This window comes from Rutidosis leptorrhynchoides, chromosome 4 (genome assembly GCF_046630445.1).
Source record: "Rutidosis leptorrhynchoides isolate AG116_Rl617_1_P2 chromosome 4, CSIRO_AGI_Rlap_v1, whole genome shotgun sequence".
Classification (NCBI taxonomy): Eukaryota; Viridiplantae; Streptophyta; class Magnoliopsida; order Asterales; family Asteraceae; genus Rutidosis; species Rutidosis leptorrhynchoides.
The window spans coordinates 121502836-121520783 of NC_092336.1; the positions used below are offsets into that span (position 1 = coordinate 121502836).

Consider the following 17948-nt stretch of genomic DNA (forward strand, 5'->3'; position numbering starts at 1 on the left):
ATCAAACGTCACCATAGGGTACTTCCATTAGGAACGTCACCCATATCAATAACATGCAAAACACTATGCAACCCACAAACCCGAACGCATCGACACATAAATAAATATTCAAAGGGCATATTTATTAAAACGAAACGTACCTTAACGTCTCCTTGCGGCATTCGCCGCCGCCAACTCGGGACAATCCAGCTTGCGATGTCCCTCTTTATGACAATAGTAGCACATTTCGTCATCACTCTTCGGCATTGTGCATTCCCACAACTTGTGGCCCCTAACACCACAATTGAAACATCTAGGCGCACGAGAACTCGTCGAACCTTTCTCCGCATTACCCATACTCGCACCTGCGCCCTTAGTTTTCTTACTTGGAGCACCATACGAATCAACCCTTCTTTTACTTGAGAGCTCCCTAGCTTTCGATCGCGAATGTGATTCGAAACCCCTAGCCATGTTAAATAACTCCGCAAACGAGTTCACTTGTCCAATGCTGATTTTGCCCTGCAAATCATCATTCAAAGTCCGATAGAAATCTTCCATCAACATCCGATCATTCCCAATATACTCCGGGCAAAAACGAGCCTTCGACATAAAGGTCGTCTTTAGAGTATTCAAGTCCATCGACCCTTGTTGCAAATTTCGCAACTCATTCCGCATTTCCGACAAATCAGCTGAAGTCCGGAACTCCTTGAAGAATTCCCTCTTAAACTCGTCCCATGATAACACCATAAACAGTTCACCACCGACAAGATCAATCTTACCATCCAACCAATCCTTTGCTCTACCCCGCAACAAACTAGTAGCGAGCCTTGTCCTCTTCTCGGGAGGACATTCAATCGTGCGAAAACACCCTTCGACATCCGAGATCCAAGTGGTGCTTACCAAGGGATCCGGTTTCCCATCGTACATCGGAGGTTTAGTCCTCATGAAGCTCTTAAGACAATGCTCCATTTCGCCGCTACTCCGAAATTCAGAATACCTCCTATCCATTCTTTCTTCCAACGCACCCATTTGCTCCGCAACGGCGGCCGCAACTCTAGTATTAAACTCCTCGTCATTCGTCTCGATCTCGTTTCGCGTCGCCATTCTAAAGAATGCAAAACGATTAGTCCACGAACGTGTAAAACCACACGCACAACACCGCCCATCTTGCTCAACACCCGTCGTACATCACTGGTTTGACACGATTTGCACCCGTAATAAGGTTTGCAAGTCCTTATTACGCACACACGCCGTATCAACTCGTTAGTACAACGACCGCCTCGCTTGATGTCATAAACAAACACAAACAAATTCCACGCGACAACAACACACGCGAGAATTATTATCACAACACAATAATATATTAATAATATCCGCATTACTAATATAAACGTTAGTCCACTTAAAAACAAGGCACTAACTATAACCCATTCCGACCCGTAATCCTACAAGTCCCGCAACAAATAAGCACACACAAAAGTCTAAGTCTAGGCACCTATCTCAAGTCACCTAAATCCCTTAGACCATGCTCTGATACCACTTGTAACAACCCAACCCGTTAACCAACCAAAAACGCGGAAATAAAAAAATTAAAACTGAACAGAGCTGTCCAGATGGGGTGCGCGGCGCGCACCCACACCTGTGGCGCGCACAGGGCCTGGCAGCCAGCTGTCCACTTTTTCCAATTTTCGCAAAAAGATCTCTTGCTTCCCGACACTTTTAGACCAAACGCTCTTCACAACAATTTAAATTAGTTAAAACTAACACGTTCCAATAATAAAATGAGTTTTACGAGACCGGGCCCACATCGGCCGTTCTACGACTTTCGTACAAAATACAAGTTTTCAACCACACGATTTCTAATACAAAATAAAACCGAGCATGGTGATTGGGGATACGCTACCCAATCATATCCAATCCAAAAGCAAGATCTTCTAAAGCAACTACGCGAGCCACTAGTTCCCACGCTTACCCGAGTCACCGCATCCAAGCAAATCTATAAAAAAAAGTAAACAACCAGAGGGTAAGCTAACGCTTATTGAGTGAGAATATACTACATACATATATATGCATAAAATGGACATGCCACACAATATCAAATAACACATACCGGATCATCCGAGCATATAGCAAGCAAAACTAAGCTTACAGTATAATTGCGATACCACTAGCTGCAACATCAATGTAAGTTCACTCACAACGTTATGAACAACACTACCAAGCTACACCCGAAGGGCTAGCTACAACACATCAATATCAAAACATAAGATAATATAATATCCCCGAACCTACGACCCAAGGCTAAACACTTAACCTTAACAATAAAATGACCGTATAAATCGAGTCACCATGAATCCGCTCTAACCGAAATTCACAACTTAACAATAAGATGATCGTGCAAACCGAGCCATCATGAACCTATATGTGAAGTGATCTCTATAACCGAGAACCGCTTCACCCAACTCGCACCCATCCTACACATACATATGCACATAGAATATTAACACTCACCTTTTCGCCTTTATGAATGCAACCGAGTAATTCCGCAACATGTCAATGGAAAGTACCTAATCCATTATCACAAATACAATAACACACTTAGAGTGGATTTACAAACCAACTCAATTCGACACTTAGTGCAAATTCGACCAATTGCACTTACAAACACCAAACACGTCCAAACTAACCACTAATCACTAATCATAAGTGAAAATGGTCCTAATAAGCCAAAAGAACCCAAACTTAAGTGTTTAACACTTATCAATCTCAAAATCACCCAAAAACCCTAATTTTGACTCAATTCCAAAATTAGTCTTTCAAACACACCAAAAGGGTTCCAATACTTCCATAATCACAAAACCTAGTGATTAAACCCAATTACAAGTCATAAACAAGACCAATTTGTTCGCCAACCCAAAATCCACCAATAATAACAATAAACCCGATTACTAGCATCAACAAACTCACTTCAAGAGTTTTAAATGGGTTTCTCTACAAATCAAGTTCAAACCCTAACTTTGAATATCAAATCAAACAATGAAATTCGGAGTTAGAACTTACCACAACAACCAAAACGTAGCTAGGAACGAGGTGAACAACTTTAAAAACCCGAGCTTTGGTGAGAATCCAACTCTTTCTTCTCCAAATGAAGCTTCCTCTCTCTAAAACTCTTCTCTCTCTAGGGTTTGAAGATGAGAGTGATGAATGGATGTGAAAATGATCCAAAGTTGGATCCAAACCAACTGATAAAGCCCACAGATCCGGCCTCAAGTGAAATGACCAAATTGCCCTTCATTAAACTCAAAATAGAAAAAGGCTGAAATCTGTTGCTGGCAAGGTGCGCGGCGCGCACCCATAACTGTGCGCGGCGCGCACAACAGTCTGGGCAGATTCTGACCTTCGTTTAATTCCACAATACTTCCTGCATTCAACGTAGCATAATTACACTTCCGTACAATAAATATTAGAGTCTTACAACTCTCCCCCACTTAGAATCGGTCACGTCCTCGTGATCCTTGTCACTTAACCAAACGGACCACGCTCCACGGTCCTTAAACGTAAGTCCCAAACCGACTTTCCTAGGCAATTCTTCCCAACGAATCGCTTTTAACAACCAAAATCGTCACACACGATTTATCAAGTCACAATCCGTGCACTAAACCTTACTCAATCCCTCACATCGGGAAAACTCAGCAAATCTCGAACCGAGATATCAATTCCTTAGCGTACCTTTACCAAGGACAACGCTAAAAGCGACCAAGTCTCAACCTAAAGTCAACAATCCGAACGTTGAAGATCGAACCACAAAAATCCTTACGGATTACACTTACCACTAAACATCCTTTCTAGCGTGCAATACAACCAATACGCCACTATCCTTTTTATGAATAAAATAAATTAGTTTTATGTTTAAATTTAATATGATAAAATAAATAAAATAAATAAATTAGTGGACCCTACTAACATTTGACACACTACACTTGACATTTTGAGTTATTGGGGGTCAAATTTTGACATGGTCCAGTCACAGTCACCTTATACTTTTTAGGCCAAAAAGTGCATTTTTGCCTGTGATGTCACAGACAGGGTTATAAACAGTACACCCAGGGCGTTCGACCACCCTGCCCATGGCCAGGACCGGCCCTGTGATTGATGTAAGTTACTCGTCTTTATTGAAGCTTTTGGACTATGTTTTTTACGCTTTTTCTAACTACTTGCTATATAGAGAGAGTTCATTTTTTTAATAAAATTTCCGTTGTTAAACCATATGGTATAGATTTAATCTAATTCTGCTTTTAAATGCATACAAATCTGTTACCAGTAAAAGATATATTCCAAACTCTATAAATTAGCAACAGAATTATCACGAGGTCTATTTAATAATATTACTTAAAAAATATTTTATTCTAACTAAACAAGTAACTATTTTATTGGGACTTTTTGATTCATGTATTTTGTCTTACAAAATTACATTTATACTCCTATAGAGTTGAACTTATATTATTATTGTAAATATAATTAAGGGTAAAATATGTAATTAGATGTAAATGAATCAAAAGTTGTGCGTGGGGATCATTTCCCTTATTTTATTTAAGAAACTTCGGGGATATACCCATACATGTCTTCATCCTAAATATGCAGACATATAAAACCACATAGTAATTTTCATACACATATATATATTCCATTTCAAACCTCGATTCTCTTTGCACGTTCTTCAAACAAAAAATGAGCCAAAACTTCGTGCAAAATGCTCTTGATTGTTTAGGAAAAGGTTTCGATTTAACGTCCGATTTTCGGTTAAAGTATTGCAAAGGTAACCAGCGTTTAGTTCTACTAACCGATATGGAAAATGAGCTTCTGGTGCCTGGATTCGGGTTGTTTCAAGGCGTGTCATCCGATATTAAATGTGATAAAGGTGATCGTGTTCGATTTCAATCCGATATCCTCGACTTCAATCAAGTAAGGTTCTGGCCTTGAGTTTTGAAAAAAAGTTTATTTTTTATTATTATATATTATTACCGTTTTAAATAAAAAGTCTGTGATGCTCTCAGATGTCGGAGTTTTTCAACAAAACATGTTCAGTCCCCGGAAAAATTCCAAATGGATTGTTTAATGCCATGTTCGGGTTCCAAAGTGGCTCGTGGGCTACCGATGCGGCTAACACGAAGTTTTTAGGGCTAGATGGTTACTTCATTATGTTGTTTAAGGTGCATCTCGATCGTTATCCGTTGATTCTTTCTGATCAAGTTCGAAACGCGGTTCCTTCAACTTGGGATCCACTTGCTCTTGCAAGGTACGCATGGTTCTAATCATTTTTTAAAGGCAATATATAAGGCCACACATCATACTAAAAAATTATATATATTTTCACGGATATGTGACTTGAACTCATAACATAGTTCACATTAGAACTAAACATAGTTCATATAATAACATACAATTCGCTACAATGTTCATATATTCATTGCCTTAAAAGGAACGAAAATTAACAATTGAAAAACACATATATTTGGATATAAAAAAATTCTTCATATCATCTATACAATACGCTACAATGTTCATATATTCATTGTCTTAAAAGGAACGAAAATCAACAATTGAAAAACACAACTATTTGGATATAAAAAGTCAAATGAGTGTAACATGATATAATGTGTATGGATTGATTTTGTATGTGGTGCAAACATGTTGATTTTGACCCATGATGATAGGTGACCAAAACGAGTTATTAGACATGACCAAGTCAAAATATTGAATTATCGGATAAATTAATACAAAATATATTACTGTATACATTGAGATTAAGATATATTATTATTTATTTATATTTATGCGAATATGAATTATTAATAAGATGTTCGGTTATGAATCACTGAATCCCAGTTAAGAATATATATTTTTAAAATGGAAAAAATATATTTTATTTAATGACAATATACGGTCGACTTTTGCAAAAAAAAACGATAGATTTTCAGAAATGTCGACACTTTGCCAGGTTTGTTAACATTTTCTTTATTTGACTGGTGTGATTAATCTTGAATTATGTTAATAATATCTACTCTGATTTGCGTTTATTATATTAAATTGGAATTTTTATTATACTATTATAAAATATAATTATAAATGAATGAATTGAATGCATTTACTTTGGGTTTTAAATCCTGTTTAATATTGGCTAAAGTAACACCTAATTTTATCAATGTGTATAATAATATCGGTTGGGAATTGGCATACAAGCTAGACAAATGTTTCATATTCATCCAACTCAGATAAAAAGTGATTAAGATGTAATAAATCATTTAAATTAACCATGTGATTAAAATATTAAACCATAGATTATTAAGTAATTAATTACAGTACATTTTACATAGAGTTGTACATGTAAATATTTTTTTTTTCAAATTTTTCATTTGAAATTTTTAGTAACATGCATCTAATCGCAAACTTACAACCAGAGGCGGATCCTCCTTTGGGTGTAGGAGGGGCATGGCCATCCTTGAATTTTGGGCTACTAGTGGACTTCTATTAATATTCTATGGGCTAAAAAAATTTTTACCCTATTGGGCCATCCCAAACTTCATTTATGCATATTTTACTCTATTGGGTCATCCTAGAAAAATTTTTCACCTTTTACTAACTCATATTTATTTTATATTGATATAGCTTTTATAAGATCATTATTAAATAAGTGTTAAATATACTTTAAAATTCAGTAAAATTCCTTCAAAACTAATACAGTAAACGTTAGGTTTATAATTATTTTTGAGTCTTTCTTGGTTTATAATTATTTTTGAGTCTTTCTAACAATAATCCCTATACTAATGTCAACATGTTACATGTATATATATATTATTTCATATAATTGAATAACTACCATTTAAATTTAAAAGTGAATATAAAACTGCATATTACAACAATAGTAAACTTAACGACATCCGTCATTAGAAATATCCCTTTTGGACCTTATATTTTTGTAATTAAACGGTAATCACTATCATGAATAAAAAGAGGTGGCGGGTGAGAAGTAGGTTTAGGTGTAGACATCAGATAGGCGACAAGGAAAACTATACATACAATTATATACTTCGTATATCCTGGAGTATGCTCCGTAATATATTTATTTATTTATATAATATAATAAATAATATATTTATATTTATTTATATAATTCACATAAAGCTGATGGCATACTAGTGATTTTTGCAAATAATCTTGGTTTATTTGAGAAATATTCAAATGAAACCAACTTTGAAGTTGAGATCCAAGAGACCAATCAGAGTGCGACACGTTGCGCGATAATAACATGTGATTGGAAAAAAAAATTAAAAATTTTTTTTTGTCAAAAATCTTTAAAAAAAAAAACAATTTCCGAATTTTTTTTTTTCGAAATTTTTTTTTTTCAATCACATGTGATTGAATTTGACATGCAGTAAATCACATGTGATTCTGCATGCCAATCACATGTGATTGAAAAACCCAATCACGTGTGATTCTGCATGTTAAATCTTATCACATGTGATTGAATTTTTTTTTTTAGTAATTGAATTTTTTTTTTTTAGTAAAATGATCAATTTAAGTAAATTTGTGCTAAAACCTTTAAAACCAAGTTTTTGATCAAAACTTGATCAAATCACCGAATTAAAGTCTGAAATTTTGAAGATATGATCACGAAACCCTAATAAACTTGATCAAATCGCCGAATTAAAGTCTGTTTCATGTTGAAATTTTTTTTTGAAAAAAAAATTTCAATCACATGTGATTGAATTTGAAATGCAGAATCACATGTGATTGTGTTTTACAATCACATGTGATTGAATTTGACAATCACATGTGATTGGGTTAACAATCACATGTGATTGGATTTGAAATACTAAATTTAAAAAAAAATCGAAAAAAAAAAAAATTTTAATTTTTTCAGAAACAATTTTTTTTTTTCAATCACATGTGATTGTCGCGCTACATGTCGCACTCTGATTGGTCTATTGGATTTCAAGCAAATTATTGGATTTAAGTGATTACACCTCTGGTTTATTTTACTAAACGTTTCTTATTAAATTATCCAAATTGTACGTCGAGTTAGTGTGTTGCACGATCGACATATAAAAGCAAACTTAATGATTGAAAAAAGAAATCAACCTTTTAGGTACTCATTTCTCTACCATCTTTACTATATATAAATCTTTATCAAATATATAATCTGATAGTATTTTATAAAATTTTAACACCATATTCTAGAAGAAAATTAACAGAAAAGAAAAGAGAAAAAAGATGAAAAAATATGTAGCTCGAATAATTTGTATGCATTTTCGAACCGAAAAGTAAGTAAAAAAGTAATCAAAATAAATAATTTTACACATGTTTTTTTATACGAGTATATTTAAACTTAAATGATTTAGATATCAATTATGATTTATTTTTATATACGATTTGATACGATTAAAAAAATAATAATAATAAATAAAAAAGTAATTGTGAACAGAGAGTTCTCAAATACGATGAAATAACAAAATTTACTTAAAACTATTCTATAAATTGTGGAAAAATAGTTCTAATTTGTATCTTATATTATTATTGTTATAAATCATATTCATATAAATATAAATAATAATAATAAATAGGTCATAAAACCCTTGAATGTGTTTGATTCGATAAATACTTTTGAAGAAATAAATATTCACTTCTCGAGATCTCGCTTAATCTTTGAATAGAGCCGTAAACCAGATGTTGACAGTAGCAGCAGTAGCTACTGTAGCGTAAGACAGTCACTCTCACAAGTATTGTGTGACACCGCTATTTTTTTTTTTTTTTAATAAATACATGGCGGAAGCATAATATTAATTTAAATACGATATCGACATTTATACAAACCGATGTCACGTGTCATTAAATCAATTTACATATTTACAGGAAGAGACGTAAATACATTCTGTTTTCAAAAGTACGCGGTTCATATTCTAAAAGACCACATCAAAGTTAACCCTGTCAAACATAACATCATCATGCCCGTCTTCTCCCAAAAGCACTATCTACAAAAGTTAACAACCTGCAGGGAGGAGATGGAGGGGAATTAGCACGAAGCTAAGTGAGTACGACTAACTACAGGCCATAGCATACATAACTGTTATACTAATCATGTCACAATAGTCTAACACACAAACATCACCCAAGTGCCGTCTACAGAGACTCTGGCGGCTCGGCCAAACCATTAACCACCAGCTGATCGGACTGGGGCTTACCAGAAGTTCCTCCACCACCGCATGTATATACATAATCTACACGCGACGGACGCGTCATTCACATATATATACACTACAGCTGTCTAGGCTACCACATGAGGAACCCAACCCGCAGGTTGATCTCTCCTACCGAGGCCACCACACAATAGGGACGCACTGGGCTCCAGCAGACAAGCATCAACCAACATGCAGTCATCACAATGTACTAACTATCCATAACAATATGTATATCTAACAAGCATGACAGTCATAATATAACATGCTTCTATATACTATATTCTCCAGTTAGTCCCACTCACCAAATACCAGCAAACGAGAAGGTGTTCAGCTATCTAATCACTGAACCTTCTCTTTCTCCTTTTCTCCTGAGAAATACATATACACGAGTTAGTTTATGTCCATAAACACCAAATAACACAATACAGAAAATTTTGTCAGAAAACTGTCCGCTAAAAATTTTCTGCTTAACACTTATGCACTTTCAAAGTTTACATCCTAAACACCAAAATACAAACGGGCAGCATAACGGCTAAAAATCAACACTTAGGTAAAATATTCTGCCCTGGACACTCAGTCGGTCGACTGACTCTTACAGTCGGTCGACTGTCGACACAACCGGTCGACTGACCTTCCCAGTCGGTCGACTTATTTGGTATATCCACAATCGGCCGAAAGTCAAACTCAGTCGGTCGGTTCACTCGCCAGTCGGTCGGTTGTCTGTCAATCGGTCGGTCCACTACCTCAGTCGGTCGACTGTCGACCGACAGTCGGCCGAGTGTGTTCATCTTCATCAGAAACTGAACACAGCCTACGGACTTCACGATGAAATCCTCAAATCTCGATCTAGAGCTCGTTTTAAACACCAAAATCGACCACAACTTGTTCACTACTTGTTATAGACTCAAAACCCACAACAATTTGACCATAACAACACTTAAATCACTTGTTTTGACACAAATTTACACTTTTATGAAAACTAACACAAAAACTCCATTTTCTTGAAGATTAAAGCATGAAAAGCTATGAACCTTACCTTGTTAGAATCAATAAATCACAAAGAACACAAAGATATGAACAATTTGAGCTCTAGCTAAAGATTAAGGATTAGGGTTTGATTATAGGTGAGGAAGATGAAGAACGGGTGTGTTTGGGAAGGATCTGGAAAATGCAAGAGAGAGATTGCCTAAGTCATCTAAAGTGGGTTTAATTCCCACACTGTGTGACACACGGGTATTTATCAGTTATCTGATATCTTTCGTACATCATTTGGAGACCCAAACGAAGTCCAAATTAAATAAACAAACCTGTTCTGTGACCCTTGTCACAAACTGGTCCTAACCACATCATTAAATAATAATAAATATTAAATAACAATAAAAGCATATAGTAACACAATACAAACTTAAAGGCAATCTAGTAATCTTACAGCTAGGCCCGATTGAGGATGTTACATATTGTTTAAACAATGTTCTATCGGTTTGACCAGGTTTATGTCAATGAGTTTGGAATAAAAACTATGACACATATGTGAAAAATGAATATGAAATACTTGTTAAAAACAGATTATAACACCATCATATTATCCGCGTCGTGTATGAGATTCCCGCGACCCACCCGCGACCCACCTACGCGTACAAAATTTTACGGACCCGTGTCGTGGGTACAATTTATATAAATACTCGTCCGTCACGAACACGGGTACCCACGATTTACGGGTTTTTCCCCTCCCATTGCCATCCTTACATGCAGTACGTTTTTTCTCATTCCTAATTTTTACATTTTGAACCTTTTAGAATTCTCATTCTAATTTTAATCCCCTTCAATTTTCAGTTTCCTCTTTCCCAAAATTATTTTTTAAATTTAAGCCCTATGGATCCATATACTACTACTCGCGCCCACCAGTTCTTATAAAACAATCAATTTTGACAATTGTTCAACAAAACGAGACGTGCCTTATATAAGAATTCATTTACTCCGCTAGTAATATTTAAAAATTCAATTTATCAATCTTATAAACAAGTTGTTTAAATATTAATTGCAGATTCAAAAGCAATTTCAATTAACGTCAATCATAATTCAGTTGATCATATCTTTTAATTCGTTCATCAAATCATACGATATCTAAATGAAAAGTTATTGATTTTTCGCCAGCTTTCCAAAAACATGCATATCATATACATTTTATTAGTAATATATGTATTTAATTCGTGATTCATCATAAACTGTTTAACGACGAAATTTAGCATACTAGCATGCATTAACATATATACTCGAGCACTAGACATGTATACACTATTAATATATAAAAGATAAGATATGAATGCTCATGTATCAATATTGTGATTCAATATTGCAGGAAAGTACGTAGACGCAACAGAGATGATAAATACTAGGTTTGACTTGCGAACAATACCAATGAACATTACCCATAACCTCCATAGCTATAACCCATATTTTCCTTAGCTCTATCCCGCTTGAAAACCCATTTTGAAAGTGACACGCTCATGACTTCATCGTAGTATTTTATGTATAATACTACTAATAAAAATGATAAGATTAATAATAATAATATTAATCTTAATAATAATAATAATAATAATAATAATAATAATAATAATAATAATAATATAAATATAAATATATATACGAGTGTAGTATGTATGTGTGCAAACAAATTGGAACGAATTCGACTGAATTTATAGATCCTGACATGTTCCAGCCCTCCATGCGATCGCATGGTTTATGGGCATCATGGCCATGCGATCGCATGGCCCTATGAAACATCTCACAATTGTTTGTCTCGTTGTTTGTCGACATAATATTTAATTATATTTATAATATAATTAATTTATATAATTATTTATATATTATATTAAATTCCCGTGCATAGTTGATTTGTAATTTTTGTTCCGATAAGTCGTACGTCGTCACTCGACTTATGTCCCGCTTTCGGTTTCTCGAATGCATTTTCGTACGCTTAGAAAACTAGTACTTTTCGTTACTCGACGTGTACCTTTATCAAAAATTAAACTTAATCATTGATAAACTATGTCACTCGAAGTGTAGCTTTAATCAATTAAGTGTTTTGGTTATTTGCTTCTATAAATCATCGTCTCGTAGTATATACATATACATATATACATTTTCATTTTACAATAGTATTTTACTGTAGCAAAGCTACTGTAGCAAATAGTGATTTTCGAAAACACTGTAGCATTTCGGGTACTGTAGCAATTCGAAAATACTGTAGCAAATTAGTGTTTTACTGGTTCATCTTAAACGTTTTAGTTAACTTATCTAAATATCAATCGAATCAATAATCGAATGTTACTATCGTTTACTAAATAACTTGAAATCATATATATATATATATATATATATATATATATATATATATATATATATATATATATATATATATATATATATATATATATATATATATATATATATATATATATATATATATATGCACATTAAGTTATATATATTATTCGTGAATCTTCGAGAACAGTCAAAGAATAATTGATTACTTGAATATAGTTCCAAAACTTTCGTGACTCAACATTACAGACTTTGCTTATCGAGTCGAAATTATTAAATCATATCGGGAATTTGGTTCAAAATAAGTCGAAATTTTCCGGGTCATTACACCGTAATGGATAGCTTGCCCAAAAAAATTACAATCAATTTCTTCCTTATATCTTTCGTATATTTATCCATTCATCTATCTATCTATATCTTCTATCCTAATATACAAGGTTTCAAAATTCGTTATTCTGGAATTAATCAGTCACGACTTTAAAAGAGTAATCGGCAATACGAAGATTAATGGGAGATTAATTGGATTGTACTTTATACATTTGAATATTAAATTTCAAAAATTATATGTGTAAATATAGAAGAAAATCATAAATATAAACATAAACTTTAACATAATTGTCTAAATTTGTTCCATTTATTCAAAACTCTAAAGTTCTAGTTTAAATTCATGTTAAAATTTTCATCAATTTTGACTATGACCGACTTTGATTACAAAATTCGATTTTGACTCATCGATCGACATTGTCTGATTAATCAAACGGATTTTGTAAAATCGGAATGGATTGCTCTTAAAAATGAAGTGCTGATATATATATATATATATATATATATATATATATATATATATATATATATATATATATATATATATATATATATATATATATATATATATATATATATATATAAGAAACTTATATTACATCATATTTTGTTAAAAGAATGAAATGAATATTAACCATTAAAGAAGTTTATAACTTTAAATTTCAACTATTTATTTAGATTATTATTTGGATTGTGAGTTGTAATCACTTACATCCATTAATTTGCTTGAAAACCAAGGGACCAATGAGAGTGAGACATGTGGCGCGAAAATCACATGTGATTGAAAAAAAATAAAAAATTTCAAAAAAAAAAAATTTCGAAAAAAAAATTTCGAATTTTTTTTTGCGAAATTTTTTTTCAAAAGTTTTTTCCGAATTTTTTTTTTACAATCACATGTGATTCTGCATGTCAATCATATGTGATTGTAAACCCAATCACATGTGATTATGCATGTCAAATCCAATCACACGTGATTGTATAATTCAATCACATGTGATTGTGCAGGTAAATCACATGTGATTGTAAATTCGAAAAAAAAAAAATCGTAATTTTTTTTTCTTTTCGAAATTTAAAAAAAAATTCGGAAAAAGAAAATTTTTGATTTTTTTTTCAATCACATGTGATTTTCGTGCTACATGTCACGCTCTCATTGGTCTCTTGAATCTCAACTTAATTTATGGATTCAAATGAATATTCCTCTTTGGATTGTATATATCTTTAAATCAAGCATCAATTTAAATTTAAAGAATTAATTTTAATTTTGATTATTGATTTGGTAACTGATAATGCAAATAAAAATTAAATTCTTATTCTTATTATTTTATTTATTTATTTATTATCAATTATTAACCTCACGAAATCGCGAGCTATAAACCAATACTCCCAATGATATTAATTGCCCCACGACAAAAATTATAAATTTTAAGAAAAAGTGACTGTTAAATGTATTTTTTGTAAATTTTTTAGTTTTTTCATTACTTTTTATCTACATTTTTATTTTACATTAATAGAACAATGACATAAAAAAACTTTATAATGTCATTTTTATTTATTTTTGAAAGTGAGCAATTAATTTAAAACACCTAAAAAAAATAGTGGATACTGGATAATGAATATATGCATGAGTTACCTCTAATTAGGAGAAGTTTATAAAGTCATGATTGGGTGGTTAGTCATAATCGGTAAACTACGGAGTAAATCATTATCTTAGTGCATAACTAAAATTATTTTAACATTTATTTCATTTGTTTAATACTAGTGTTGTTTTGCAGGTTTATAGAAAATTATGGGACTCATATTGTAGTTGGCATAACTATAGGGGGAAAAGATGTAATAATGTTGAAGCAAAACAAATCTTCACCTTTGGAGCCTTCACAACTCAAAAATCACTTGGAAGACCTAGGAGATCAGTTGTTTAATGGGGCTTGCGCATTCTCACCTCATCAACCCAAAAGCAAAGAACTTAAGAACAAGGTTAGCCCCCACTTAATTAGCTTAATTTGTACAACTAATTAACCTAATTATTCCCACAATGCATCATGCTCGTAGTGCAAATTAAGTTATTTGTGGTGATAAGAAATGATACTACAATTAGGATATTTTCATTTAAGCATGTTAGTAAATATGTTTTATCGTAATGGTTACTCATCACTAATCTTGATCTTAACCGTTAATTGCAGACATTTTCAGCTTTTAACACCTTTTTTGACCCGGAACAAATGCTCTTCAACGGATTCTCATCTAGCACAACAAAGAATGTAGGTTTGATCTCCATACAAAAAAATTGTTAAAATTATGCTCTTATTTTGCTATAATGTAAAATGTATTTAAAGTTGATAGGTAAACATCCCGGAATAGTCGAGTAGGTGCGGTCCTAATATCCCCGCAAGTGATTTTTATGGTAATATGATAACCTGATTAGACCGTGTACATATATACACCCTTTTTATCGAGTTTATTACCTATAGATGAGTAATACTTTTTTACTGTGTAGTTTTTTACATGATGACCTTGACTTTAGAGGGTCACCTTCAAATCTAGTTATCCGAATAGAAAAGAGGATTTTAACATTCACATCATTTTGAGACATGTTCACCCATTCTATGACCAATAAAACGTCTGAAATCAAACAATAAATAAACAAATTAAAAGTGTAAGGAGAATCCAAGATCTAGTGAACAAAAGTCACTATACCTACAAGAAGACAATACACACTTAACGTACAGTCATATTTAACAACACTTTTATGTTTTGTGACATTTTCGATGAAGATGTGAAATAAAGGTTCTTGACTTGGTTGCATAACCGTGTTATACTTTTTTAATCAACCGATCTGTTAACTACTTTATATGATGATATCACATAATAAAGATGATAAATTTGAAATAACATAATGTATATCTGGTTTAGGGTATAACGATAATGTCCTCGAAAAGAGGAGGAGATCTTACATCGACTATGCATTGTGAATGGTTATCAACAGTACCATCAATGCCCGATGCCATTGCTTTCGACTTCATCCCAATTACATCTCTTCTTCATGGTGTTCCCGGCATGGGCTTCTTGTCACACGCCATCAATCTTTACCTTCGTTGTACGTGTGATCCTCATTTTATAATTTCGCTTCGGGTTCATAAAATTTATGCTCTAAATTCCAAATATTGTGTACAATAATTATATGTTATTGTTATGATTTGCAGATAAGCCTCCTATTAGTGATTTGCAATATTTCTTGGATTTTCAGGCCCATAAATATTGGGCTCCAGTTCACAATGATCTCTCATTAGGCCCAACTACAAATAGGGCCATCAAAACCCCAGCCTTGAATATCAGCTTGATGGGACCCAAGCTCTATGTTAACTCCACTCAGGTAACAACATATATTGCAACAGATTAACGGTAACGGTTAACTATTGAAGTGTAATTTGAACTTTGATTTTGATATATTGAAGATACTTTTTCATTTACAGGTCACAATTACAAAAAAACCTGTAACAGGAATGAGGCTATATCTTGAAGGAATGAAATGCAATAGGTAATGAACTAATGATACTACCATATGTTGTGAACAAATACATATATTGTTTGTTTGTTGTACAGATTGTAACAAAATTTATTATTCATATTAGGTTAGCTATACACCTTCAACATCTATCAGATACACCTGTTTTATTCCAAGATAAAATAAGTGAACCTTTACATTGGCGCGGATCAGAAGAAATACTTGACCCGAGTTTTTTTGAACCAATTCAATGGAAGAAGTTTTCGCACGTTTCAACCGCCCCAGTAAAATACAATCCTGAATGGGCTTCACCTGAAAAAGATGCCTCATTTATCGTCACAGGCGCTCACCTTCATGTCAAAAAGCATGATTCGAAGAACATTTTGCATCTCCGGTTATTATATTCTAGGGTATCGAGCTCGTGCATTTTTCGATCATCGTGGACAAGTGGCCCACTCAATCAATCACACAAATCGAGCTTTATGTCTGCAATAAGTACATCATTTTTGGTGAATCAAGACAAAGAGTTAAGATCTTCGGATGTTGTGGTCGATTCGGGTATTTACCCAAACGGGCCACCGGTTGAGGTACCAACACAAAAACTATTAAAGTTTGTTGATATGACAGAAATATGTAGGGGCCCAAGGGACAATCCTGGACATTGGTTAGTGACCGGGGCTAAACTCTACTTGGATAAGGGGAAAATACGCCTTCTTGTCAAGTTTTCGTTGTTGAACATATGCTAGATTATGAAGAACATATGAATGAATATGTTATGAAAAGTGGAATATATAGAAAATAGTATGAAATGAGTGAGTTTTGGCCGTAAATAAGTGATTCTTTATTTATTTTTCAACAAGTGCCAACAAGGTCAAGGACTCGAGGTCTTCCGCAAGTGGCATGAAATGTTTATTTATGTAAATATATACCAAAAAACTTATTATGGTTACTAAGGTCACCAAACTCCTTAGGAGTATGATCGGGAATTTGGTAGAAGTAATTGCGAACTTTGTAATTAATCGAATTTGATTTTTTTATATGTTTAAATAAAAGATATAAAATTATATGAATAAATATTGAAGAAACCTATAAACATAAGATTTAACATAATTATTTATAAACATAAACATAATCATTCATTTGTTTATAAATTTTGAAAATCTAGTTCAATTCAAATTCATATTAAAATATTTTAAATTGATTGACTTTGTTCAACAAACCCAATTTTGACTTACTAACTGACTTTGACCCATTAATTAAACGAAATTTGAAAAATTGGAACGATATGTTCTTAATATGTAAGACCCGGTTGTTTATCGTACAGAGATGTGAATAGGGTACATAAAGTGTGGATAACACTGAGCAATTAAACTGGGTCAGAAGCTGTTCAGACCACTCGTGCGCGTCGCGCACTATTAGGGGTGCGCGTGGCGCACTGCACCTGGGCCAGTATTCTGCTTTTTAATTAAAAGTTAAATGAAGGGTATTGTTGTCTTTTCACATGAGGACGAGTTGGGGCTGTAAAGGCCAGTTGTGTGGTGGTTGAAAACACATTCAACACTACACCAACCTTATCTTCT

The 17948-nt window shown here is 33.2% G+C and overlaps 1 protein-coding gene across 3 annotated transcripts; it reads left to right on the plus strand.

The window, feature by feature from the left end:
• The first annotated feature begins 4653 nt into the window (after nt 1-4653).
• LOC139840090 (MACPF domain-containing protein At1g14780) lies at nt 4654-17384 on the plus strand. Of its 3 annotated transcripts, none has more exons than XM_071830309.1 (8): nt 4654-4941; nt 5034-5275; nt 14639-14840; nt 15047-15124; nt 15777-15960; nt 16067-16236; nt 16337-16401; nt 16496-17384. In XM_071830309.1, the coding sequence occupies exons 1-8, from the start codon at nt 4708-4710 to the stop codon at nt 17112-17114; spliced, it is 1794 nt and encodes a 597-aa protein (XP_071686410.1). In that variant the 5' UTR covers nt 4654-4707; the 3' UTR covers nt 17115-17384. The 3 variants fall into 3 exon arrangements, with proteins under 3 accessions (XP_071686410.1, XP_071686412.1, XP_071686411.1); XM_071830311.1 differs by having other exon boundaries at nt 4816-4946; XM_071830310.1 differs by having other exon boundaries at nt 4827-4941; nt 5018-5275.
• Nucleotides 17385-17948: the final 564 nt, after the last annotated feature.

Excerpts from the sequence above, each read along its gene's own strand:
- LOC139840090 (XM_071830309.1), top strand. The coding sequence starts at position 4,708 with ATGAGCCAAAACTTCGTGCAAAATGCTCTTGATTGTTTAGGAAAAGGT. Across the intron at positions 15,125-15,776 it reads CATCTAGCACAACAAAGAAT|GGTATAACGATAATGTCCTC; the intron begins GTAGGTTTGATC and ends TATCTGGTTTAG. Across the intron at positions 16,237-16,336 it reads TCTATGTTAACTCCACTCAG|GTCACAATTACAAAAAAACC; the intron begins GTAACAACATAT and ends TTTCATTTACAG.